Source organism: Adiantum capillus-veneris, chromosome 7 (assembly GCF_014529385.1).
Source record: "Adiantum capillus-veneris isolate H3 chromosome 7, ASM1452938v2, whole genome shotgun sequence".
In the NCBI taxonomy this organism is placed as follows: Eukaryota; Viridiplantae; Streptophyta; class Polypodiopsida; order Polypodiales; family Pteridaceae; genus Adiantum; species Adiantum capillus-veneris.
Genome location: NC_140937.1, coordinates 92,623,194 through 92,651,006, shown reverse-complemented (window position 1 = coordinate 92,651,006; position 27,813 = coordinate 92,623,194). Strand labels below are relative to the sequence as shown.

Here is a 27,813-nt window from a genome sequence, read left to right as displayed (position 1 = left end):
AAGACCGACTCTCAAGCATCCATGACAAGAGGTTCAAAAAAAGAACTCAAGTATCCTATTTTGGTGTAGGAAAAGGACATTGAGTGTCTTGTCCCTGTAATCAGGGCGACCCCATGTGGCAACCAACAGAGACCAAGAGCCATGGGGGGCACTGATTACAGGGAAAGGATAGCCGTCAAAACGTCCAAGGAGAGGGGGGGTAAACAACGACCTATGAGCACCATTCCGAGTATTGAAAGTAATGACGCGACGAATTTTGCGTAGCGACAGTGAGCTTGCAATTACGTGCTCTGATGTGCATGTCAATGATTGGTCTTTTTAGAAAGCAAAAGGTTACAAATTTCGCCAATTGATGTGTCAGCTATCCAACAACCTCAAGCCTTGTTTTAATTGCCGATTAATGGAAGGCCATGATGTGCAGCCCTCTCCCGCGGACTTTGACAGTACCAAACTAGTCCTTGACTATAGCATTCCATGATTTTCCACCAATTCTTTAATGAAATTCACATTATGGTTTTAACTTTCAGCATGACTTAAGTCAAAAGCCCCTTGTAACTTCCTCGACATCATCCATAATCACCATAAACACATGATTGTGAAGCTTCTACTGAGCGAGATGAAATACCGAGTGGCCAAAAAGAGACAAATAGCTTTACTAAAGCTCTATGAACATTAGTACACAACTAGTTAAGAAGTATGGGAATTTGTAAACCAAGAGAGAATCTCGAGCAGTTCGCAAAATTTCCTCAATTCACTCTACCTTTCCACATTTATCAAGTTTATTAGCAATACTTGTTAAACATATATCCTAAAAACTTGCAAGGATCTTCTCTTCTTTTTGGCATTTTTGGTATACCACAACACCAAGTCAAGTAACATTCTAATTTCACACTCTCACAAGACTTTGCATGTCAAACTGTGGCTTTGATTATTTGAGTGTTGCTATGTCCTATTATATAGATTTGCGATAAACCTTCATAATACTCACAAAATAGGTACCCAAGTGTTAGTGCACTTCTGCTATACAAAAGTATCAATCAATTACACAACCATCTCACAAAAACCTTAGCAATCTCTATTTGCAAAACCCACATGCACCTTAACCACTAGGTTACAACCCTACTGATACACCTTTTTTTGTTATTTTTAATGATGGTTGCATAGCCTTGGATTCATCATCAAAGATAGAGCCAAAAACCCTTATACTACAAAATGCATGCTCAAAGAACCTAATGACCAAGCCTAATCAAGGCATATACCATGCAAGCTATGCCTTCATAAGATCACGAAGGTCTAACCTTTCAGTAAATTATGAGGGGAAAAAACAACAGCATTCGAACAAAAGGGATGGCCAAACAGATAAGAGACGGGCACTTGATTAAAGTTCATCCATAATTCAAAGACCTCATAGCTTTAAGTCATTCATACTTGTGAGCTATATTACGTCTCAACTCTTACAACATCAAAGACATAAAAGAAGTGGAACTTCCGGATCCTACAATACACTATAAATTAAAGCAGACTCTATAAATACACTATAAATTTAAGACGTAGAATGCAGAAGCATACGAACCCAATCTTCAAAACATGGCAATGCATGACCTTAGCTTTTCTGTTTGTCAGAATAGGACATCACCTTTATCCTGCTATATGCACAGATAAAGGTAAGAGTTGCTTCGTTAGGGCAATTCAATGTGTCGAGATTTAAGGGACTCGTCCGAGAAGACTGCTATTTAAGCAAGGTAAAGGTTCACTTTGGCATTCTAAAAGAAAAAAATGAAAGGGAAGTCAAGCCATGAATGACAAGACCCATTAGCAAACTAAAAACAAGAGAACATTTCAATTCTGTGCCAATCAATGCAAGGAAACAATAAAATTACAAATGTCCATGAAACGGTAGGTCCAATCAATGTAAGGAAACAATAAAACTACAAATGTTAGCCGGACTCTCTTCTCCTCTAAGGCTTCTTTCAGAAAGCCAAACACCCCTCACTAAAAGTAAGCCATAGTACAAAGCTTGTTACATCGGAGAAGTAGCGTCAACAGCATGATTGGGGCAGTCATCATCTCAAGAGACACCACATACGTGAGCTAACCAAGGCAGTAGCTCTTGGTGGACAAGATCAGGCCTGTCATCGTGTGGGCAATGACCCACATTTTCCAGAATATGCAGCTGAACATTAGACTCGGTCTCTGGGAGACCAGAGAAAAACTTCCCAACAGGTCCATCAATTGGCGTAAATGGGTCTTTGTCCCCCCATAACACCAGCACAGGAACAGAAATTTTAGGGAACAAACTCATTGGTGTCGGGCCCGGAGGTCCAGTAATGATAGCAACAAAAGCATCCAGCGCCCCTGGATCTTGTGCAGGCCTTGCAATAATCTGCCAGAGGAAGAAAAACAGTTTTGTGGCTTGAAATAGAGAAATGATAAATCCTACCTTTAAATATAGTAAGCTCTACTGATATTCCCCAACAACATTTAACACAACAAAATCTACTCAAATCCAACACAAGGTGCCACAAAATCAGCTGTTGATATTGATTCCATTCAGCACATGAGATGAGGGAATGGATGCGGATGATTTTGGAGACACAGCAAGGGTTTCTCAGTCCCTTCGTTTTGTGAGCTGCTACAAGAGGTTCCTTACAGCGGATACTTTATGTAGCTAGCACTGGTCTTTATGGTGTCAGTACACTGCCACAAGCGGAAAGAGCTTTTGGCAGATTTGTGTAGGCTTTCTACAGCCACATAGAGCTTCTTCACCACTTCATGATTTGAGTATCTTATCCTTCATGTATCCTGTAGTTGTATGGGTATTTTCCCCATGATATCATTGTATATCTTTCGAGGTTTTGTCCCATATTCTTTGTATATGGACCTTTGGTCGATTTTGCATAATGCGAAGGGTCACAAGCCCCACTTTTTGCGAGAGAGAGAGAGAGAGAGAGAGAGAGAGCCAACGAACTCTGGCAATAAACTAATCAAGGTTTACAGTGGGAAACAGAAATTTCTTATATACTCCCAAAATGAATTTGCCCGACCTAGTAAAACATACCTAGTATAATTTTGTGTGGCAGGGACATATGCTGTGCTACTACATTCAAAAGACAGCTTCAATAAGCTGAAGAGATATCCTGCTCGAAACGCTCACCATTTTGCTACACATACCTCAATCAGCTCATCATCAACTGCCTCTTTATTGCAATACACAGCTTGCAGCACGTTCCTTAAATTTTCCCTGTGAACATCAAACTGAGTTAAAACCTGCAGCAGCTAGCTCATTATGACTAGCTAGTAACCTAACAGCAACCTTGTCTGCACACGCTGAAAGAGTCTGCCTGCTATTGATTTTTGAAGCAGCAGAAAATCTACCATCCACAGCAAAGGAAGGAAGAGTCTAATGTGCCAATCATCCACTACTGCCTTGTTATTCATCCCTCCCGAGCAGTTCAGCAGAACCATCCCTCGCACTAGATCCTTTGGAGCTTCTGCTAAATGCATGGAAGGCTGAATCAGACTTCAACCATCCCTCCTGGAAACAAGTTTGTGTAAGCTCTTTCAGATGCTCGAGAGAACTGATTAACACGAGAGCAGACAAGTTTAACTTTCCATAGAGAATAGGGGCACGAAAAAAATAAAGCTTGCCTGCAGCAACAATTGTACAAGCCAAACTTCCGATCGAATTGCCTATAAGAACTGTTGGTGCAGAAATTACATCTTTGATGAAGTCTATAAGCATCTGTTTAAAAACAGGGTTATCTTTCACAAACTTACTGAGAGTCTCTTGTAAAAAAGATAATTTCCCTGTATGCTTACTTCAGCCCATGTTTCCATGGTGTACTTGAACATGGGAGGCTTTTCTGAAGAACCAAGCCCTATCAGATCAATAGCAAAAACCGTATGGTTTTTGGAGAGCACCGTAATATTCCTACATAGGCGAACAATGCTCAGAATTTTCTCAAAACTTACATGACCACAGACAAAGCAAGAAAACCAGACCAAATTTCTTGTGGCCAACTACATACCAAACACACACACACACACACACACAGCATATGCACCACTGAATAGAAAGAATCCCATTTTATCAATTGGTCACAACTCAGGACAAGAACTTCACATAGACATCTGCCTATCTGCTAATACAAAGAGCATATACTGAAACCGGCCCGTAGGGCGGTAGGCGTTGTCTTTCACCCGAAATTCTTTACTTTAAGCACACACACAGAGCACTTTGCAAAGGAGACCTGTAACGGGAATTAACACTTAATCACACACACGGCTCGGAAGCTAGAATGCTCCGAGCAGACGCCGACAACCTGTAGGCCCCAAAATTGGCGCCCCTTTCGGTATTTCTTTATTCTTTAGGAGGGTAAATTACAAGGTAAGGTCCTGGGAATCCTTCACGTGTATCCACCTAGATACCATTTGATTTGGCCAAATTTCGGTAGCATAACAGCCCCAAAACTTGGGCGGAACCAATTCCCCTGCTAGAACTCACTTGCACTGGCGTATACCCTCTGATTCCTGTCCAAAAACAGTAAATTCAACACGCTGTATTTACTGGTTTTTGCCCTGTTTTCAGCCCCAAACAGTCCCCTAACTGTCCTCTGCCAATGGGGCACGATTCCCAATGGTCCTGGCGTCCGAATGGCTGAAAAACAGTAAAATTACAGCGCATACACAGCGCTGATTTTGCACCTGTATGGTGAGGTTATGACCCTCACCAGTGCCTGCTTTGGAGCAGCAACTAGCTACCCCTGTTCCTGCTCAAGGAGGCTCTTGCCTCAGCACAAAAGCATGAACCCACACAGCTGTACATAAGTCAAATGAATAGCCCTCTTGTGGGGCATCACATAACTACACGTAGGGGAGAGAGAGAGCAGTGTGTAGTGTGCAGGGCATCACTCCTAGCACCACACTGTACATGAGAGGGAAAGGAAGCACTTCATAGCTCTTAACCTGTGACAAAAAACTGAAATGAGGCCTCTCCCAACATAAAATTCAGCGCCACTTCTTCTGCAAGAGGAAAATGCATGAAAATTCCACACTTGGCGCATTTACAAGCATTTGCCCGTTTCGGGTTTGCCGCTTAAAAATATCCTGACCGGTTGCCCAGTTGACTTCGCGGCAGAGTTGTAAAATGTTCCCCTAGTCATACAGGAGGTAATGACGCGAACACATTTCACGGCCCAAAATAGCAGTTCCCTAAATTTTAGGAGATGCTTCCGTTGGGCTCCCACTGGTCTTCTGACCATCTATCCTCATTGGAGCCGCATCCAAAAGTGCAATGTGGCCCAACTGTCGGATACTTTCAGTTGGTAGTCCCACCTTGACTTTACGCCTTAATTGAGTTTACTTCCTAGTATCCACCAACTTGCTAAGTGCAATGGGGGAACCTATATGATCTTGCCAGACATCCTCTTACCATACGAATTCTAGTGCCGACCACTTCCCATCTGCAGGTGAATCTACCGTTCACATTGGCCATACAATGTCCGACCGTTTGCTACTTCAAAAAGAGGGTCTCAAAACAAATAAAATAAACCCCATTGGAAAGAAACCAACAACCAAGGTTAGCAGTAGCCACATCCTTGTGACATGGTTAATAACTGCCACGTCCTCGTGACATACCCCCCTCTTGAAATCGCAAACGTCCTCGATTGCATACCATAAATACACGCCACTGATGATCTTGTGCTATCAACACTCTTTTATCATCGCATGTATCCGCAAGAAAGGTCGTAACATACATAGATACAAATGACTTAATGAGGCCTTCATACTTTTGCCATTTCCATCTATGGCACTGAACTCATATGTACATTTGATGTACTAGCTCTATCATTACCCCTCCTTTGCACACGTTGGGTTGGGGCATAAGTAGGCTGTAACCCAAAGGCTTCAAGGTAAAGCTGCAATACATTTGGTGACTCTGACAGTTCATGCTCTTCCATCCACTTTGCATCCATAGGCGGATAGTTCTTGAACTTCACCAAATAGCATCTTGCAACTTGTCCTTTAACTTTTCTGTCCTTATGTGCCAAAACTTGCTCAGGTACCAGGATCTCATCAAGTTCCTCAACTTCTAGCTGATCCTCAACTGGCATCTCTTCTGGCACATCACCCACGAAGGGTCTTAGAAGACTCACGTGAAACGCATTATGAATCTTCCACACATCAGGCAGTTTCAGCCTATAAGCCACATCGCTGATCTTGTCAAGCACTTGAAAAGGCCCATAGTAACGCATGCTAAGCTTAGGAAACAGCCGTTCCTTGCCCTTCATCTTCTTTAACCTTGCCTTTTCAAACCTTAACAGAACCCAATCACCAGGTGATAGTAGCAATTCACGACGGTGACGATCAGCAGCCTTTTTCTGCTTTGCCTGAGTCTTCTCCAAGGCAACTTTAATCTTCTTATACATCTCATCCATGTTCTCAACATATCGATCTGCCTCAAAGATCTTGTCCTTTGTATGCAAAATGGGAGGAACCTTTTTGCCGCCTTCAACAATCTCAAAAGGTGCTTTGCCAGTAGACGAATGCACCGTATTATTGTACGCATACTCAAGCATAGGCAAATACTGTTCCCACTTGCCTTTATTATCTGACACATAACATTTCAGCAGATCTAAGACAATAGAATTAGCCTCTTCTGACTGTCCATCAGTTTGTGGATGAAACGAAGACGAAAACTTGAGCGTAGTGCCCATGTTCTCAAACAATCCTCTCCAGAACAAACTAGTCATGCGAGGATCACGATCACTGATAATCGATTGTGGCATACCATGGTACTTAAACACATTGTACATGAACAAGCGTGCCATCTGATCAGATTTTATCTTCTTCCTGACAGGGATAAAATGGGCCTGCTTGTTGAATCTGCAGATAATGGTCCATATACCATCATTCCCTGTTGGCGTCCTTGGAAGATCAAAGATAAAGTCCATAGCAATGCTTTCCCATGGCTTATCCGGAATCGGCAGTGGTTGTAACAACCCTGGTGCCTTTTGCCTGTCAAACTTGACCTTTTGGCAAACTATGCATGCTCGCACAAAGGCATCCACATCTCTCCTCAAGGTAGGCCAATAGAAGAACGTCTCTATCGCTTTAACTGTTGCATCAATGCCACGATGCCCTGCATACGGTGGGACATGACTCTCTTCCATGACCTTATGTCGCAATGGCCTAGTGACACAAAGTCTGCCATGCATCATCATAAAACCATCTCTGAGGAGGTAGTGCTCGTGATGTTGCCCCTCTTGTAACTGTTCAAAGATCCTTGCAAAATCTTCATCAGCAGTATACTGTTCCTTCAATGTCATCTAACTCATGATGATAAGGAATTAACACAGCTGAAATTTGTGGCTTTCTTGATAACGCATCAGCCACAACATTCTTCTTGCCTTCCACATGCATAATCTGGAAGTGGAACATGGAAAGAATGTTTGCCCATCGCATATGCTTTTCGGATAACTTGGACTGTGTCAAGAAGTATCGCAAGGTCTGATGATCTGTTTGGACAACAAAATCAACACCTAAGAGGTAGTGCTTCCAGCTAGAAAGCGCATGAATCACGGCCAAGAGCTCTTTCTCATAGACTTGCATAGTCCTCTCTGGCCCTTGCAAAATTCGGCTTTCAAAAGCTACTACCCGTCCATCTTGCATTAGCACTGCTCCGATGCTACTGCCACACGCGTCACACTAGACCACAAATGACTTCCTGAGATCTGGCAAAACAATAACTGGATCTGAAGTCAACTTTTCCTTTAAGAGCCTAAAAGCTGAAATCTCTTTTTGGGTCCATCTGAAAGTGACCTCTTTCTTTTGCAATGCGTGAAGAGGCGATGCTATCTCTGCAAAATTTCTTATAACCCTTCTATAGTAGGAACACAATCCCAAGAAGCTTCTGACATCGTGCACAGTCTTCAAGTCTGGCCATGTCTTGATAGCTTTGACCTTTGCGGGATCCATTCTAACACCATCCTTTGAGACTATGTGGCCCAGAAAGTGGATCTCTTCGAGGAAGAATTCACTTTTCTTAGGATTGACAAGTAACATGTGACTGCACAGCTCTTCGAACACAATGGTCAAGTGACGCCTATGCTCCTCTTCATTCTTCGAATACACTATTATGTCATCGAAGAACGTTCCAACAAACTGTTGATGCGAGCGGAAAATCCGGTCCATCATTCTGTTGAACGTGGCAGGAGCATTTGTTAGCCCAAACGGCATCACTAGAAACTCATAAAGACCAAATGTCGTTCTAAACGCAATCTTGTGCACATCCTTTGGCCTTATACGAATCTGATGGTACCCACTCTTAAGGTCTATCCTGCTGAAAATTGCAGCACCCTCTAAACGATCGAGAATATCATCAATTATAGGAATAGGGAACCTATTCTTGATGGTATTCTTATTCAACGCACGGTAATCAATACACATGCGCCATGAGCCATCCTTCTTCTGCACTAGGAGCACTGGGGAGCAAAAGGGTGAAGAACTAGGCTGAATCAGCCCCTTCTCTAATAACTCCTCAACCTGGCCCATAATCTCTTTCTGCTGCGCCGCACTAACCCTATAGGGAGGTCTATTTGGTGGGCTACACCATGGCACCAAATCTATCCGATGGTCCTCAGGTCTCTCTGGCGGCAATTGCGACGGTAATGAATCAGAAAAACAGTCACTAAACTTTGCAAAAATGCTGACCTTTCTTTATCTAACACAGATAAATTTGATTGATCACTATCTGAGACATCACGTGCAAAAATCAAGTACACAAGAAGATGATTCTTTATTATAGAAGTGATAGCAGAAGCAGATACAATAGGGACTGACTCTCCTTTAAGCTTTACATCCAAGATGTGAGTTTTGTCCCTATGCTGTACAGTGATCTTTTTGTTGTAGGCATCCAAGACTCCATGCACTCGGAACATCCACAGAATCCCCAACAAGGCGTCACAACCTTCCAGCGGCATGATGTAAAACTCTTCAGTGTCCACATACGACTGAATATGCAGACGCAGTTTTCCAATGATGGGAGTAACACACTCTGAGTGGCCAAGACATGCCAACCCTGCCTCTGCTATGTACCCCATCTCTTCAGCTCTGATGCCCAGCTTCATAGCTAACTGTGGTGAGATAAAGTTGGCTTTGGCACCTGGATCAAAAAAGATGAGTGCCGTCTGATCCCTAACTTTACCCCATGCCCTGCATAACTCACTGGCATCTGTGTTGGGCCTGTCACCCACCATGTCTGGCACTAAACCTGCCGTGGGTTTTGGCTTCTTGCCTTTCTGGTCTTCTTTATCCTCTGAGTCAGTTGGCCTTTTCCTTTGTGGACAATTGATAGAAAAGTGACCAGGCTGCTCGCATATAAAGCATTTGTTCTCAGCCATTAAGACCTTCTTTTCCTCGAGCGACTTGCGTACAAAAGGCTTCCTTTTCTGTTTCTTTGCCTGCGCTCCAGAAGTCCCGGCTGAATCCTTGTCTTTGGTGGCCTTTTCTAACCCCTGTGACGGATCAGGAGCCGTTTTCACAAAGGGCTTCTTCGCTGAATTTTTCTTTTGCTGCCCTCCTTTGTCACTGCTCGGAAATCCACTGTCCTCTCCTTTCAACAAGGCAAGACAAGTGTTCACAACTTCCATAAGCTGAGTAAGAGTAGCCACTCTGTTCTTTGTACAGTAATCGCGAAGCCCTTTAGGCAACCCACAACAATACTTCTCTATCTGCTCTGTCAATGGCACAAATCTGTAGGAGGTCACTGAGAGTAATGCTTTACAAAACCTCCTATTGTACTCCAGCAAGCTCTTGCACGAAGCTGCCGTAAGCTGGTGCCAATCTGTCAGGACATCGGCTTCAAATTGATTTGATAGCCAAGCAAATGCAAACATTTGCTTGAAGTAAACCCAAGTGGCGGGTGCCTGTCCTTGCATTAACAATGTCGTCCACCATGTAAGCGCATTGTCCTTTAAGAAAGTGGCAACTTTCCTGACCTTCGAGGCCTCTATAAAATTCCCTCCCGCATAAGCTGTATCAAACTGCTGGAGGAAAGTGAGTGCCTTTGTCTTATCCTCGAAACCACTGAAAGTACTGAACTTTACCACTGCACCACCTTCTTTGTAAGCCTTCGGCTTCTCTAGTGCCCCCAAGTTGTCATAGGGAATGGTCTGCAACATGGGCACTGTACTAGGCATGATCGGCACGTGTTAGCCATTCACATTTTGCGTCACAGGTGCGATATCTGGCTACTGTCCAGAAAAACCAGCCATGCCAAAATGACCCTGTGGCACCCCAAATTGGCCCTGGTTACAGTGGAAACCTTGCTGCATGCCCATACTACCATACATGGGGTTTGGCATGATGCCTTGCATACCCCCGAACACTGTTCCTGGCATGTACGGCTGACTTCCAGACGCATAACCAGCCATACTTTGGAACACTGATCCACCCCCGAAATACCCAGGATGTACTATGGGTGGTGGAAAAACTGAGTGCATAGCCTGGTATCCAGCTCCCTGTCCATTCAAGACAGCATGCTGGCTCTGAAAGGTGGCAGGCTGAACTAGCATAACCTGTGAAATAGGCGTTCTAGCCACTTGTTCAAGCACGGGAGGAACCTGCTTTGGAGCCCCCGACTCCGCAACATGCGAGTGTTCCCTTTCCTCTTGCGTCACATAAAGTACCTGGGCTTGAGCATCAACAAGCTCCGTACGCGGCGTAGGTTGCCTATTTTTTTGTTGCACTGGTGGCGCTTGCAAGAATTCCATATACCTCGGATTCTGCACCAGCTGCGAAAAGACATTCACCGAGGCAACTAACTGAGTCTTGAACGCATCATCCTCAAGTTGCCTAGTCATAAAGCCCTGTACTACTGGAGGGACATTCACGTTGACAGGAGGTACAGACTGACGTGGCCGTGAGCTCTCGCCAATCTCAAAAACCATAGGAATCTCCGGCCTGTCCTTTGAAGAGGAACCCTCTTCCATAATTCCCTTCCCCTTGTCGGCCATAGTATAATCTCCGCGTTCCTGCATTGTGTGTCTTTACCCTGAACAATCCAGGCTCACTCTTTTAGGAAAAAGTGATTGATGTCCCGGCAACGGAACCATGAAACCGGCCCGTAGGGCGGTAGGCGTTGTCTTTCACCCGAAATTCTTTACTTTAAGCACACACACAGAGCACTTTGCAAAGGAGACCTGTAACGGGAATTAACACTTAATCACACACACGGCTCGGAAGCTAGAATGCTCCGAGCAGACGCCGACAACCTGTAGGCCCCAAAATTGGCGCCCCTTTCGGTATTTCTTTATTCTTTAGGAGGGTAAATTACAAGGTAAGGTCCTGGGAATCCTTCACGTGTATCCACCTAGATACCATTTGATGGCCAAATTTCGGTAGCATAACAGCCCCAAAACTTGCGCGGAACCAATTCCCCTGCTAGAACTCACTTGCACTGGCGTATACCCTCTGATTCCTGTCCAAAAACAGTAAATTCAACACGCTGTATTTACTGGTTTTTGCCCTGTTTTCAGCCCCAAACAGTCCCCTAGCTGTCCTCTGCCAGTGGGGCACGATTCCCAATGGTCCTGACGTCCGTATGGCTGAAAAACAGTAAAATTACAGCGCATACACAGCGCTGATTTTGCACCTGTATGGTGAGGTTATGACCCTCACCAGTGCCTGCTTTGGAGCAGCAGCTAGCTACCCCTGTTCCTGCTCAAGGAGGCTCTTGCCTCAGCACAAAAGCATGAACCCACACAACTGTACATTAGTCAAATGAATAGCCCTCTTGTGGGGCATCACATAACTGCGCGTAGGGGAGAGAGAGAGCGGTGTGTAGTGTGCAGGGCATCACTCCTAGCACCACACTGTACATGAGAGGGAAAGGAAGCACTCCATAGCTCTTAACCTGTGACAAAAAACTGAAATGAGGCCTCTCCCAGCATAAAATTCAGCGCCACTTCTTCTGCAAGAGGAAAGTGCATGAAAATTCGACACTTGGCGCATTTACAAGCATTTGCCCGTTTCGGGTTTGCCGCTTAAAAATATCCTGACCGGTTGCCCAGTTGACTTCGCGGCAGAGTTGTAAAATGTTCCCCTAGTCATACCGGAGGTAATGACGCGAACACATTTCACGGCCCAAAATAGCAGTTCCCTAAATTTTAGGAGATGCTTCCGTTGGGCTCCCACTGGTCTTCTGACCATCTATCCTCATTGGAGCCGCATCCAAAAGTGCAATGTGGCCCAACTGTCGGATACTTTCAGTTGGTAGTCCCACCTTGACTTTACGCCTTAATTGAGTTTACTTCCTAGTATCCACCAACTTGCTAAGTGCAATGGGGGAACCTATATGATCTTGCTCTGAGCCTAGACATCCTCTTACCATACGAATTCCAGTGCCGACCACTTCCCGTCTGCGGGTGAATCTACCGTTCACATTGGCCATACAATGTCCGACCGTTTGCTACTTCAAAAAGAGGGTCTCAAAACAAATAAAATAAACCCCATTGGAAAGAAACCAACAACCAAGGTTAGCAGTAGCCACATCCTTGTGACATGGTTAATAACTGCCACGTCCTCGTGACATATACCTACATGAATCCAAGTGTCACGTGCGCATTGCACTTGAGCTACGTGGAGAATCTCCTGCTGCAAGTCAGCATCCATCTCAGTTAGTATAGCCTAGGATCTAGCCTGACACCTTGTGAGCCTCTAGAAGGACGTGCATGATCAGGCAAGTCATAGTTGCATACCCTCACTTGAACAGTACAATCACTTAAACGTACATGCATATGAACAGTCACTTGAGTCATTTATTAATAAGCGACTTTGACATGTCACGACATTTATAAAAAGTAGGTAGGGCAAATGGCAAAAAAACATATAAAAGAGTCACTTGGCCTTCAATTTTTAAGATATCACCTGCAGAGGCATACAACGCCCATAACACCTCAGCACCTAGCGTTTCCATCGCCAACACCCCAACATTATCAATGTTTTGCATCAAATCAGCCTTGTGTTTTTGCATCAGTTCAAACCAGTGTTTTGCATCAAATCAGCCTAGCATTTTTACACCGGATTAGCATAGCGGTTTTTGCATCAGATCAGCCCTAGCGTTTTGCGGTTCATCTGCAGCACTCAATATTCAACATTTAGCCATTGTATCACTATATGTGCAAGCCTTTAGCCATTGTATCACTATATGTGCAAGTAATCAAAGCAAGTACTTGCTCTAGCAACACAACAAGGGGACCCTTGAGGGTGGTTGGGACCTGACATGCTCGCTCGCTCTCTCTCTCTCTCTCTCTCTCTCTCTCTCTCTCTCTCTCTCTCTCTCTCTCTCTCTCTCTCTCTCTCACATTGTGTTCAATTTCTTTCAAGCGAAGTAAGTAGCTTTGTGTTACTTGCATAAGATTGCATATTGTGAAAGCGCCAGGAGAAGGGAGCGGATCAGCCAGCGTTTTCTGCCGTCAGCCCTTAGCCCTCAGCCCCTAGCGTTTTCAGTTTGTAGTCCTTAGCGTCTTGGGAAGGAAGCACATCAACCAACATTTTCTGCTTTCAGCCCTTGCGCCACGAGAACCCAGCAGATCAAGCCAATATTTTGAGTTTTCAGCCCGTCCTTCGAGACAGAATTGCTCGAAAAGTTGCCCAGGCGTGTTGATGAGCGCGCAGCAATGGGTGCAAGTGATAGAGCACGAGGAGAAGTACAGAGCTTGAGGCTTGGAGAGAAGGCGCTCTTCTCCTCGTGCTCAATCACTTGCACCCATTGCTATGCGCTCATCAACTGGTATCGGAGCCAAATTAGGGTTTGCTTCCAAACCTGCAAACGCTAATTTTCAACCAAGGAGGTCAACTTTCACGTGAGATTTTACAATTTTATCGCCAAAGGACTCGTCCCTGGATACTAGAGGGCTCCCGGCTAGTCAAATTGACCTAAGACAGGCTGAAATTAGGTCAAAATCAGCAAATTACAGGTTATGACAGCAAAATACAGGTTTTGCAAATCATGTATTGAGGTGTGGGAACATCTTAACTAGGTCCCCGCTACCCAAAAACAAAGAAATTGCCGAAAAACAGGTCCCAAAACAAATGTTTTCAGTAAATTTCAGATTTACGCAGGTTTTTGAAAGTGTATTTTCGATGCATCTACATTGAGGAAAGTGCAAATGGATGCAATTTATGCACATTTGACAAGTTTTGGCTATGTATGACCATTTTGGCTCAATCTTCTGCAATTTGATGCTACAAATTGGCGTTTTTGCTCATACATGCTTCTAAAGGCTGTGCATTAGCCTTATGTATGTTTTGTGAGACTAAAAACAACTAAAATTGTTGTTTTTGAGCACAAATTCACTCCTTGAAATTTTCTGCGCATAAATTTCAGAAATTGTTTTTGTGCCTAAATCGGCCCATTTTGCCCCAAATTGCTCCTGTGACCATTTGGAGCTGTAGTGCACACTTCTGTGAGGTTATACTCCGGTTTTGGTGCATTTTGCCCAAAAATTCAGCGTATAAGCCCTCTTATTCATGCAACTATGGCCTCATCTTCTTCGGATGTGAAGAATCTCTTCGAGATTAGGAGGTTCGATGGAACAGGTTTCAACCTTTGGAAAGACAGGATCCAAGGAATCCTATTTCTTAAGAATTGTGAAGGGGCACTTGAACAAGTAAAGCCACACAATATGGCGGATGAAGCATGGGTTAGCTTGAACAGGAAGGCAATTACATACATTAAAATAGCCATGACCGATGAGACAGTCATTGATTTGAAAGGTCTCACAAATGCTTTTGATGTGTGGGAGAAGTTAAAGGCGATGTATGAGAATACAACGTCTCTCAACCAAGTGCATTTGATGCGAAAACTTGTTGGCATGCAACTAGATGAGTCCAAGAGCGCTGCAGAGCACTTGTCGTTGTTTACAGGTACTTTGCTGCAGTTACAGGATTCAAGTTTGCCTCCTTTTGATGATAAGCTGAAAGCTGTCTTCTTGCTTAAGACCTTACCTGAGTCATGGGAAACATTGGTGGTTTCATTGTCAAATAACCCCAATTTGACCTTTGATGGTGTTAGGGGTTCTATCTTGAATGAGGAAATCAAGAGGAAAGCAGGTGGTGAGGGAGGCAGCTCTGCCAACATGGTTAGAGGCAGGACAGAGAAGAAGAATGTCTATGCACAAAGAAGTAAGAGTAAGAGTAAGGAAAGGGGAAATGCCAGCAAAGGCAAGGATGATGTGACTTGCTATCAATGTGGCAAGAAAGGTCACAAGAAACCCGATTGCAAGTACTACAAAACCGAGTTAGAACGGAAAAAGAATGGCGGAGACAAAAAGAAAGAGAAGAAGGAAGTCAAGACAGATGCATACGATAGCTCAAAGGACAAAGAGAAAGCCAATGTGGCCTCTAGTGTTGTGATTGAGGAGCTGTCAGATGTAGAGGACATCTTGTGTGCCACTTTGTCAGATAATGATGCTTATGACCTTGATGCCTCTCTTAATGTTCATTCACAGGACATGCTGATCACCAAGAGTGATCTTATTGATGCTTTGTTGACTGTCAATGATGCTTTATCCCAGACTTGGATAGTTGATTCCGGCGCTTCATTTCATGTGACTCCTATCAAGGAGTGTTTCTCTACTTTTGATGCAGGCAAGCATGGCCATGTATACCTTGGAAACAATCATGCATGTTCCATTGAGGGTATTGGCACTGTGCATCTCTCCATAGATGGCACAAATGAGCTTGTCTTGCATGATGTTAGATATGTGCCTGGAATCAAGAAGAGTCTGCTTTCTGTTGGTCAGATGGATATGCATGGTTACAGCATCTTGTTTGAGAGAGGATCACGGAAAATGACTAAAGGCTCAGGCTAATTGTAAAGGGCACAAAGAAAGGGACACTTTACTGCATGCATGGAAAGGCCGTGTTGGGCAAGTTTATTGCATTGGCTGAAATTAACTCTCACATGGAGTTATGGCACAAGAGGCTTGGCTATATGAGCCAAAAGGACCTTTCTAAGCTTAGTACTTTGAACAAGCTTGATGCTAAGGGCACAAAGCTTTACTTTTGTAATGAATGTCAATATGACAAGCAAGTAAAGCGTTCTTATTACTCCGGTGTCTCTCGTAAATCTTGTGTGCTTGATCTTGTACATTCTGATGTATGTAGCATGCCTACTAAGTCTATGGGAGGTGCATGCTATTTTGTCTCCTTTGTTGATGATCATTCTAGGAAAATTTGGGTTTATTTGCTTAAATCTAAGGATGAAGCCTTTGCTGCGTTTAAGAAATTTCATGCATTTGTGACCACCCAAACAAGTAGAAAGCTGAAATGCTTGTATACGGACAATGGAGGGGAGTTCACAAGTGCTGAATTTAACAAATTTTGTGAAAATTTGGGCATTAAGAGAGAGCTTACTGTGCATACAGCCCCTCTTCTAATGGTGTGGCTGAAAGATTCAATAGGACACTTTGTGAGAGGGTGAGATGCATGCTGTCCACAGCTAATCTCTCTCATGGATTTTGGGGAGAAGCTTTGAAAACTGCAGTGCATATATGCAAACAATCCCCTCACATGTCTTTGAAAGGTGACATCCCTGAAGAGGTTTGGTCTGGCAAGCCTGCCTCATATGATCACTTACGCATTTTTGATTGCGAAGCTTTTGTGCATATTAGACATGAGTTGAGGAGCAAACTAGATGCCAAGTCCATTAAAGGCCTTTTCATGGGATATGGTGAAGAAGGCGAAATGGGTTACAGGATTTGTCTACCTCAGCTCAAAAGGGTTGTGCGCAGCCGGGATGTTGTTTTTAATGAGGCAAGGCTGCTTCAAACAATTGTGCCTCAAAGCATGACCATAAAAGGGTCAAATTTCAGCATGACCAGCCACCTGTTAGGCCTATTCTTGACCCTTAGGATGCACCACATATGGCTGAAAATGTAGATGATCGAGTGGTGTTTGAGCCAAAAGATGTTGGGCAGCAAATTGAGGCTCTTGAAGGGCATTTGCAGCCATGAAACAATGCTGAAAATGATGTACAGCAACCCATTGTTGATGATTTTATCATGCCACCTCATGTAAACCCATTATCGGATAATGTGGATCATTGGGTGAGGCAGTCTACTCGTCCAAGACGGACTGTGAGTAGATATGATCCCTCTTTGCACTATATTATGTTGACTGATGAGGGAGAGCCTCTTACGTATAAAGAGGCAAAGACATGTGAGCACAGCGACAAGTGAGAGCTTGCTATGAAGGAAGAGATTAAAGCTTTGCATGCTAATCATACTTGGGATTTGGTGGAATTGCCCAAAGAAAGGAAGGCTATTCCTAACAAATGGATGTACAAAATCAAGACAGTTGATGCAAAACCCAAGTATAAGACAAGGCTGGTTGCAAAGGGATATGTTCAAACCAAGGGCATAGACTTTCAAGAAGTGTTTTCTCCTGTTGTGAAGATGACCACTTTGCGTGTATTGTTTGCCATAGTGGTTGCCCTTGATTTGGAAATGGACCAAATGGATGTACATACCACTTTCTTGCATGGTGATATGGAGGAAGAGCTTTACATGAAGCAACCCGAGGGTTTTGTTATTCCTGGCAAGGAACATTTAGTATGTATGCTCAATAGAAGCTTGTATGGGCTGAAACAATCATGTAGACAATGGTACAAGAAGTTTGACCGCTTCATGCTCAAACATGGTTACAAAAGAAGCCATGCAGACCATTGTTTGTATACCAAACTGATGAGGATGGCAGCCCTATCATTCTTGTGCTCTATGTGGATGATATGTTGATAGCTGCAAAGAAAAGAAGCACTATTGATACTCTTAAAGGGCAGCTGAAATCTGCATTTTCAATGAAAGACCTTGGGACAGCTGAACATATACTTGGAGTGAGGGTCAGAAGGCAAAGCGACCAGCGCATATTGTATTTGTCGCAAGAAAAGTACATTGAAAAGGTGCTGGATAGATTTAACATGGCTGAAGCAAAGCCTCTTGGCGTGCCATTACAGCCATATATCAAAATCTCTAAGGATGATTGCCCCAAGTCAAAGGAAGAAGCCAATGACATGCAAAGTGTGCCTTACGCTTCAACTTGTGGTTCACTTATGTATGCTATGGTTGCTACTAGGCCTGACATAGCCCATGCAATGGGAGTTGTGAGCCGGTTTATGGGTAATCCAGGCAGGTTGCATTGGGATGCAGTGAAGTCCATTATGAGGTACTTGAAAGGGACTAAAAACAAATGCCTCTGCTATGGTAAAGGACCATTGGAGTTGAAGGGATTTTGTGAGTCTGACATGGCCGGTGATGTGGATACACGGAAATCCACAAGTGGTTATGTGTTTACTCTTTCAAGAGATGTTGTTTCATGGTGTTCTAGATTGCAAAAGATCGTTGCATTGTCTACTAGGCTGAATATATTTCAGCCACTGAGGCTTCCAAAGAAGCCATTTGGTTAGCACGTCTGTGCAGCGAGTTTGGTTTGCCTGACAAGGCACCTAAACTTGGTTGTGATAGCCAGAGTGCCATATGTCTAGCAAAGGATGCCATGTTTCATGCACGCACAAAGCATATTGATGTGTGGTATCACTTCATTCGAGAAGTGCTTGAGGATGGCCTTATCACATTGGTTAAGGTCCATACATCACAAAATCCAGCAGATGCTTACCCAAAGCACAACATCAGCTATGCATACAGATGGTGGGAATCACGTAGCTTAAAGGCGTCATTTATGCCTTTAAGGGGGAGGTTGTTGGGTTAAAGGCCCAAATGACCCCTTTTATGTACATTTTTAAAGGTTACTAACCTTTGGCCAAGTTCACATCAAGCTTGGCCACTAACTTAAAAATGGTCCTATACTTTAATAAAGGGAATGTGAGCCCAATTTGCTTACTCACTTATTCCCCTTCACAAATCGTGTAGCGCTCTCGGTCTCTCTCCTTCTTCGATTCCTAGCGCCCCATCTCTACAAAAGAGTGCCTTCTCTCCAAGCCTCAAGCTCTGCACTTCTCCTCGTGCTCTATCACTTGCACCCATTGCTACGCGCTCATCACGTGTCCCCGTTGTAAGGATTCTAGGTACTAATCCTTAATTAAGTACTTAAACTCATGATTAAGACTTAAGAAACTTGAACCGAACTCAGAAACAACACTCAGAAGACTCTATGTTTGATTAATTGAAAGTGTGATACAAGGGCTCCTTATATAGGAGACGGACAGGTACATACGAAAAGGTATGACCCTTCACGAAGAGACACATCCTTTAGGCGAATAGACATGTCTTTAGGCGAATGGACACATCCATTCAATGAAGAGCCGCAACCATTGGTCGAAGGGACATGACTAGTCGTCGAAGGAGTGTGGCTGTTGGTAAAGAGGTATGACTTTTGAGCGAAGGGTTGTGACCATTCGAGAACAAGAGTCCTCCTGCGTTAGTCACACTTCGCATCAGCATCTGTAATGAATCAAGAAGAGTGTAAATGACACCCGTTGCGGTCCGGTACTTCGGCAACCTAGTGAGCCCTCACCTCAGCCATTCCCTCGCCATGATCGAGTGCTCCATTGTTGTCCATCATTGGCATCATCGAGATCTGCGTTTTAACTTTTAAGCTCTTCATTCCTCTCACATCGAGAGTGCAAATCAACCCGTCGGTGGCCATCTGTAATCCCATATCGAGAAGGATCCAAGGTGCATCAAATCAGCCCCAAGGGTGCCTCTTTCTGAGGAGTTACCGCAGCTACAGTCATCATTCGAGTCGGTAGAGTCTGCATTGAGGTAGTGCATTGTGTGTACATTCCATTTACACAATCTAAAGCAAATACCACATCAGCAACGGTGTGGGGGCCCTTGAGAGGGTTGGTTGGGACCCCACTGGGTGTTGCTCGCTTCTTCTTCTTCTCTCTCTCTCTCTCTCTCTCTCTCTCTCTCTCTCTCTCTCTCTCTCTCTCTCTCTCTCTCTCTCTCTCTCTACTGCATTCTCTCAACCCCTCTCTTCAGGGGAAAGTAAAAGGAACCATCATTGAAGCTAAAAGGAATCACTAACGCAAGGAAAGAAGTTGAAGGATTTGTGGAAGTGTTGCATTTCCTTTGCACCTGACAAAAGACCCTATGCAAGAAGATTGGCTATCAAGAAGAGGAGCCCCTCCCCTTTAGCAAAGCTTGGAGAGCTGGCAAAGACAACTAAGAAGAAGGCTCTTATCCTACAGTTTCAAAGTGAGAGATAGAGGACCGCTTTCATGCGGAAGAGGGTGATATTACACTGTTTAGTTGGCGATCTGATTGTCCTTGGTGACGACCATCACAGACATGCATGCAAGCCAGGAGTCCTACATGCCCACAAAGAGGGGCAGCAGAGCTATATACTACAATGGCCGAGTCGTCATTGATGGCAAGACCATCAAATAGGGACTTGTGGCCTATGAGACATCTCACGCAGAGACACATGGCAATATGGTACTACAACAAATCTCTATGGATGCACCCAAGGCGACTCGAGGAGGTGGTGAAGAGTTGAGATATACTTCCCGCTGAGTCCCATGAGAGCCCCAAAAGAAATCTATCAAGAGTGTAGGAGTTTGTGTGGGAGTCCCTACACCAGAATGTATGCAACAGATTACTTCTCTAGGATAAGAAGGGGTGGTAGTCTTGTACAGATGAGAGCTACAAGGGAGGATACAACCATGGCACAAGACCCAAAGCCCATTGTATGTGGAACCAACTAAAGCTTCATGAGAGGAGCTTCATACACATTGCTCTCTCCTACCTTGCCTCCTCAAGGTCTAAGTTTGAGACATTGGGAGGGGATACAGAACTACAAGACCCAGTGGACTAGGAGGGAGAGGAGGGTGACACCCTCTACCATATACATTTGTTGCAGTGTCACGTGCAACAGACTTGAGAGAATAGGTAAAATCAAGCAATCAATCAAATCACAATCCTTTGTATAAACCTTGACTTGTTAATGGTTCCTTTTACTAAATTGATAAAGAGTTATATGGAGATCGATCTCTCAAGTAGATAGGCAAATCTATGTCTATTTACTTGAGAGATGATCTCATGTAGAAGAAATATCATCTCTATCAGAGCTACATGAATGTACAAGAATATCCCTAGGAACCTTGACGCCCTCAAGAGACATAGTTACCCGGAACGCGGAACGGGAACGGCGACAAGCCTCCCTACGGAACGGGAATGGGTCCGGAACAAGAGGCTTAAAAAACACCCAAATAATGCAATTTTAGCGTTATGTGTTTGAATACAAGTAGTACTAGAGTCCTTTGACTCTAATACCCACAAAAAACACGTTTTGAAGACCATTTGACCTTATTATGACTTGATTGTGATCTACGGCGCCACGGTCATGGTACATACACAACAGACACAATGCCCATATACAATAACACATGCAATTACAAATTAGAGCTCTTAAATAATTGCAAGAGTAGTAGTCAGAGATAAGACTTGAAAATTGAACCATAACATTGAGCAAAATGCACTTTTCGCTTAATTTTGGCTAACAAGGCCTGCCAAGGTGCTACAAAAGAAACAAAGGTGACATATACCATCATGAGACTATAAGGGGGGCAAACCACAATACCAAAATACCAAAGGTGACAAATACCATAAACATGCTACGAAGAGGGCAAGCCGCAATACAAAAAGGTAAGGATAATGGAAGTCCTAAAGTCTCAAGGATAATGGAAGTCCTAAAGTCTCAACTCTCAAGACTCAAGACTCAAGAACCACTAGCCTAAGAAGCCTCCCAATTCGTAGTAGCCGGCTGTACGTCATGCACATCCTCCCATTCCTCATCATCAAGCTCTAGGCCCGGCTCGACCTCAGCCATGGATGAAGTACCTGGTGTCGATGCCTCTATATCTCCACTTGCCTGAGGAGCCTCTTGCTCCATCTCCCACTGTGTAAAAGGATCCTTCTTCTTTGGGTCCCAAGAGGTAACAAGGGTCCTTTGGCGACGAATTCGACCTGATGAAAATCCACCGCCACCGGCACCCCGTAGAGAAGAAGAAGGGAAAATGAGGGTCTTTGGGTCAATACCTTTGCGTGCGGGCTTTGCTTTATGGTTGAATTGTCGATCCTCTTCCTCAAACTCCTTTCTCTTCTCGATGATTATGTTGGTGCAAAATCTCACCTCATGTCCCGACACTCAAAGAAAGTGTGCCCTCTCTTTGCCATGCCCCCCCTTCCGCGTGTAAGAGCATAGCTTGCATGCCCATGCACGAGAACCTCCCGCCGCCGACAAGGTGCCCTCCGAGGTCACTTTGTCCCACCACGACCATTCCTTCTCCTTTTGAGTGTTGCCCGCATGAACGGAGGGGGTTGTACGAAAAGAAGAGGCCATGGATAATTGGATTATCCGAGAAAGAGAGAGCATGATCCTTGAGGGTTTGAGAGAGAGAGCTTGAGAGAGAGGCTTGACTCCATGAGTCTGTGAGAGCTTGAGAGAGAAGCTCTCTCTCTCTCTCTCTCTCTCTCTCTCTCTCTCTCTCTCTCTCTCTCTCTCCCCCCCCCCCTTGCTCTCAAGCTCTCTCTCCCTTGCTCTCAAGCTCTACCCTCAAGCTCCCAAGCTCTCTCCCTCGAGGCTTCAAGCTCTCTCTCCCTTGGTCTCGACTCTCAAGAAGTGAAGCCTATTGCACTTGTGAATGAAAGCCCAAGGAAGAAAGCCTGAGAGCTTGAGAGCAAGGGAGAGAGAGAGAGCTTGAGAGCTTGTTGCACTTGTGAATGAAAGGGGTGAGGGGGGGCAATTTATAAGGGCTGCCAAAAAAAAGACACACCCAAAATCTGCTCGTTTCTGACCGTTGGAGGCTACCTGACCGTTCCGGCCGTTCCGAGCATTACTTGCCGTTCCGGTCCGTTCCCGACCCGCCATTCCGGTAACTGTCTGCTTGCCGAAACGCCCAGCCGTTCCGAGACGTTCCTGCGCCCACGACCGGCCAAAACACCGTTCCGGCGTTCTAGGGCCTAAAGGGGCGTTCCCTGGTAACTATGTCAAGAGAACCAGGTGCTATATCTGCCGAAGAAGAACCCTAGAAAGGTGGATCTATGCCTATAAACCTGTGTGACTAGAGGCAACTTTGTAAGCCTCTGTCACCTTCTTCTCCTCTTCTTTGCTTGTCTCCTCCTGATTCTCTCTGCCTCTAACCTCCTAAAACCTGATGAAACATGCCATTTCTCTTGAGGCTATGTCTGCTACATTTGCTCTAAACACTCTTATCCTCCTAGTGCATCCAATTGCCATATGCCCTGCTTTGCTACATACAAAATAGCATCCTAGTAAAGCAATGAAGAAAACTCTTTGTTGTATGTCTCCTCCATGTATGGTAGGAAGAGAGAAGAATCGAGGAGGATTCTCCACGGAGAAGGATGAAGAATCAATGCAAGGGTGGAGGTGCATAACCATCAAGCAGTGCACCACCCTCACTCAAAATAATACCGAGACTGCTGTCAATCTCTGTATTATGCAACCAAGTAAGAATATGCTCTATTGAAGTTGAGGGGACTCTCCTAAATGGAGCTACAGAGATTAATATATATCGATGCCTTTGTACCTCTCGCAAATCACGTCACCTACATATCTACCATTGCTGCATCCAAACCATTATTGAGATGTATAGAGCAGGTCCTATGCGGTTCTTTCTAGAAGAGGAGATTGACGCCGTCATGCACCTGCCCATGAGAGAGTTCATGTGATGGTACTTAAGGTGGCAACCCCCAAGGAGGCTAGGCTTGGGCAAATAACCACCAGCTAACTCTATCAATTCACTTCTTTGTTCACATTTTAGTTTACTAGACATTTGGATCATATGACGATACATCATCCGGTCTCATAGGTCCCTCTGCAAACGTACATAAACGTCATCTCTCTCTCTCTCTCTCTCTCTCTCTCTCTCTCTCTCTCTCTCTCATGCAGATGCGGGATACCACGGTGAAACAATACCTGCGCCAGTGGCCGATAGATGCACCAAATCCATGCACTAGAAGCAAGGGGGGACCAATGCCTTGAACAGAGTAGACAATGCGGTATCCATGCCATATCCAATCCTTACAGGTGGCATATATAGCAGCAAGCTCAGAAGAGATGTGGGAAGCCACAAGGCTCGTATCTGGTGGAGGAGGAGGGGCAGCATCGAAGACACCCTCAAGAAGAGCACTCGCAGCGGCCTCGGGAGCGGCAGAGGGGTCCTTGGAAAGCAAGGCTGCGACAGAAGATTGTCCAGTTTCATTGTCTTCTTCTGCACGACCCGTCTTGCTTGTAGCTCGCGCTGGAAGACCTACGAGCTGCTGCTTGCTGCATCGGCGCTGTTCGGCTACTCCAATAGCACTTCGGTGCAGCTTCCCTGGCTGGAACGCGAGAAAGGCACAGTAGGTAGTGGTAGTAGCCATTTATGAAATGAGCAGTTGGACTTCTACCCAATCGCCCAAGACCCCTCGTTAGGCTCGGTTGTTCAAGCTTGCGTAGAGCGTGGGGCAGAGATGATGGAGGAATTTGATTGGGTGCATTTTGCTATGTCAAGGGTGGAAAAAGACTTGGGCGAGGGGGAGGGGGTTGAAAGAGTTTCAAGAGGGGGTGGAAGAGAAAAAGAAAAAGAGTTTCTTTGCCTTGACGTGGTTGCCATGTCACCTACTTCCACCGCGCAACGTGAACAGTGGAGAGACAGTGATGGGTTTTGATTAAATGAAAGCAAAAGATAGATCCTTCAATCGTGCAGTCTAAACAGACCCTTACTTGAAGAAACCCTCAAAACGCAAGATAGTGTCAACTCTCTCTCTCTCTCTCTCTCTCTCTCTCTCTCTCTCTCTCTAAAAGGAGGTGTCTACTTTGTACATGTAGATCTGTAGGGATGCTCTTGTGAGCAGCAACGTTGTAAGAAGAAGCAGCGTGGAAAAGCCATAGTTACATCAAGGTTGTATGTGTTAGGAGTGTAAAATGAACATCTAAGGGGGTGTACAGTGCCAAGTGATGTGACTCTAGAAACTATTGAAGTATGAGACCGCTATCTAAGGAAGGATTGATGCCACTTCTTCACTGCCCTAGAAGAGTCTATTGATGTATCCCACTGATTGTGCAAGCGTACACAAAGTATGCAGTAGCTTTAACCATATGTATACCAAGGAGTGTCACTCAGAACATGTATGTATCTCAACCTCCAAATAATCTCAAAAAAGAATGCTGCAAATAATGATGAAGACAATGGTGTGTGGTTAGCCATCAAACTCATGGACAATAGAATGAAATTGTTGAAGCCAAGTGACAATCCCCCAAGTCACAAAACATGTCATAATAACTAATATCTAATTCTCCTAAATGATTTTCTCATGTTAAACTGATCATTTAATATGGGGAAGTACCAGGGGAGAAAAAGCTAGAATATTGGTTAAGCTGGCAGACCGATCAGAGTAGGGATCCAAAGGAGGGATAGTAGGGATCCAAAGGGAGGCCATCTGCAAAAGAGCAATGTGCAACAATGGGCTTCAAAGACCCTAAGGTTCAACACATTAAGACTTCCAAAATGCTAAGGTTCCAAAATTCAAAGGTTATGTCCAATGGTCAAAACCTAGGAAATACTGGATGCTTGTGGGAAGACTCAAAAGTCTTCCCACATCCCTATCCTTGAGGGGGCGAGCACTTTTAGTAGGGGATGAGAGAGAAACGCACACACACTCTAACAAGCTCCCTTTACACAAAGGGAATAGGAGCACGTGTCAGCTCCCTAGCCCAGTTGCCCCCAAGGTGCATTCAAATCCTATTGGATGGCCATAGAGGTGGACCAATGAGAATTAGGCTAGAGTATATTTAGTTAATTCATTTAAAAACACTTGATAAAAGAATCAATAGAAATTAAGCTCTCTAAAAGACTATTGGACAGTCTCCCAAGGGGTCCAATGAGCATTCAACAGCCCAATGGCTTGCCTGATTCCTATTGGCCAGAAGACTAAGGGGTCCAATGAGAGTTTAATTGCATTAATTAAATACCTAAAGCTCTCACAAAAGGGGAAAGGGGGACACATGTCACAAGGCTATCACTTATGCTTCTTAATTATCATTGGCTAAGCTTTGCAGGGTTCGATAGGATGCCAGCATGAGTAAAAAGCAAGAGGGGTCGACCAAGAGAGAGACGGGGACTGATTTTGGCAAGGCATTCTCACACACACACACTCACACAATCTCATGTGTGGAGTAAAGAAGACTATCTCTGTCTCAAGCTTTACTGGAAAGCTCATCACCTACTCCAAGCTTGTGAGAAGGGAGGCCTACACCAACAACTCTTGGCTTTGTGATGCAAATCCAACCACCACGAGCCAAGCTCCAATGCATGCTCGTCTCCTCTACCATGCTAATTACTAAGCTATGCTAAGCTATTATGAGTTCTTATGTGAGGAGACATAGTTCTTTCTCGTAAGAATACTCCTTCCTCTCGATCTACTCTCATACCCCGCTAGCTCTCACCATCTTCGAAGGTGTGTGAGGTCTTGGGTCTGAGATCGTGAGGGAATTGATGTTGTGTTTTATAAGTGTGAGCTTGGTGCTTGAAGCTTCCATCTTCATTGCACCAGCAAGTTATTGAAGGAACACAAAGTAATGTATTGTAAAATGTCTCCCTTGATGGGGGAAACCTATAATACAAAGCCTTTTGGAGGGGGGATCGGCTCCATGTAAATTCGGTCCTCAACTGTTGTCAATAGCTAATTTCTCTCTCTTTTTGAAGTATTGTTCATGCCTATCTAACTAGGTGTTATGCTTTTGTTGCTCTCTCCATCCAAGCACTCTTGCTATGCTCATTAGGAATCTATTCTAATGAAATGCTCACTATGTCTATGTTATCAGAGCACAAGGTTTCTCTTTTCTTGCTCAAGAGGAGAGGTCCTCAAGCTAACTATAAATGGTTGGTATTATTAATTGCAATTGAGTAAGTAGAATAGGGATTTTTCAACCTTGCAGTGCGCCTGCTTCTTGCAGATAACGGGGCATCACCGTCGAGAGCTATGGTCTTAATAGTGGAGTCCTACGGGGCTTGCCTATGGCTTAACCACTATTGAGCTATTAGAAGCTTGACAGGAGCCGGTACTGTTTTGGTGGTGAAAGACCCTCTCTTCTATTCCTTGCAATTAATGCCATGGGTACAAGAGCTTGAGTGCTTTTCTAAAGGGGTTAAGAGGAGTAGCAACTAGGGCTTGAAGTGCCAAAGTACACCTAAAAGAAATTTACACCTAAAAGTTGTTAGAATGGCTGACAATAGTAAAGAGAGTGAAATTAATGTTGATAGCTTTGATTTTGCTAATGAGCAAGCTAGTAATGATGTCCCTATGCTTGTTAACTACCTTGTTTCTAGGCTTCAACAAGCCATGGGCAATCCATCCCTCCAAAGTGAAGTGCAACAGTAGCTACGTGCTCATGGGATTCTCCAAACTCCCCACCAAGAAGAGAGAGTACCTAGGAAGCCTCCTTGTGAGATTTCCAAAAGAGGCCTCTCTCTGATAAGGGAAGAAGAAGAGGATCCGTACGAAGGGCTCAAAATTCTACTACTTGACGATGCATCTCCTTCCCAAAGGAGAACTCAAGTTTCAATGGTAGAGCCCCCACGAAAGAACGAGAAAGAAGTGAGTCTCGTGCCACCTTGGCGGAGATGGCTCCATGACGACGGCGGGCAAAACGCTCTCCAACACCCCCTAAACAGAGAAGACCATCGCACACTTCTCCACACCATAATTCAAAGAGGGACGACAGAAAACAAGAGAAGAAAAAGGCGAGAAAGAGGTCACCCTCTTCTCCATCTTCTTCATCCTCTTC

The 27,813-nt window shown here is 44.5% G+C and overlaps 1 protein-coding gene across 1 annotated transcript; it reads right to left on the bottom strand.

The window, feature by feature from the left end:
- Positions 1–1,812: 1,812 nt before the first annotated feature.
- On the bottom strand, positions 1,813–24,479 carry LOC147454225 (uncharacterized). The gene is made up of 6 exons (XM_086516232.1): positions 23,962–24,479; positions 3,820–3,931; positions 3,649–3,742; positions 3,314–3,491; positions 3,172–3,241; positions 1,813–2,383 (listed from the first exon to the last, which is right to left on the bottom strand). Exons 1-6 carry the CDS (start codon positions 24,405–24,407, stop codon positions 2,069–2,071), a joined length of 1,215 nt encoding a protein of 404 aa, XP_086372358.1. The 5' UTR covers positions 24,408–24,479; the 3' UTR covers positions 1,813–2,068.
- Between the last annotated feature and the right edge of the window lie 3,334 nt (positions 24,480–27,813).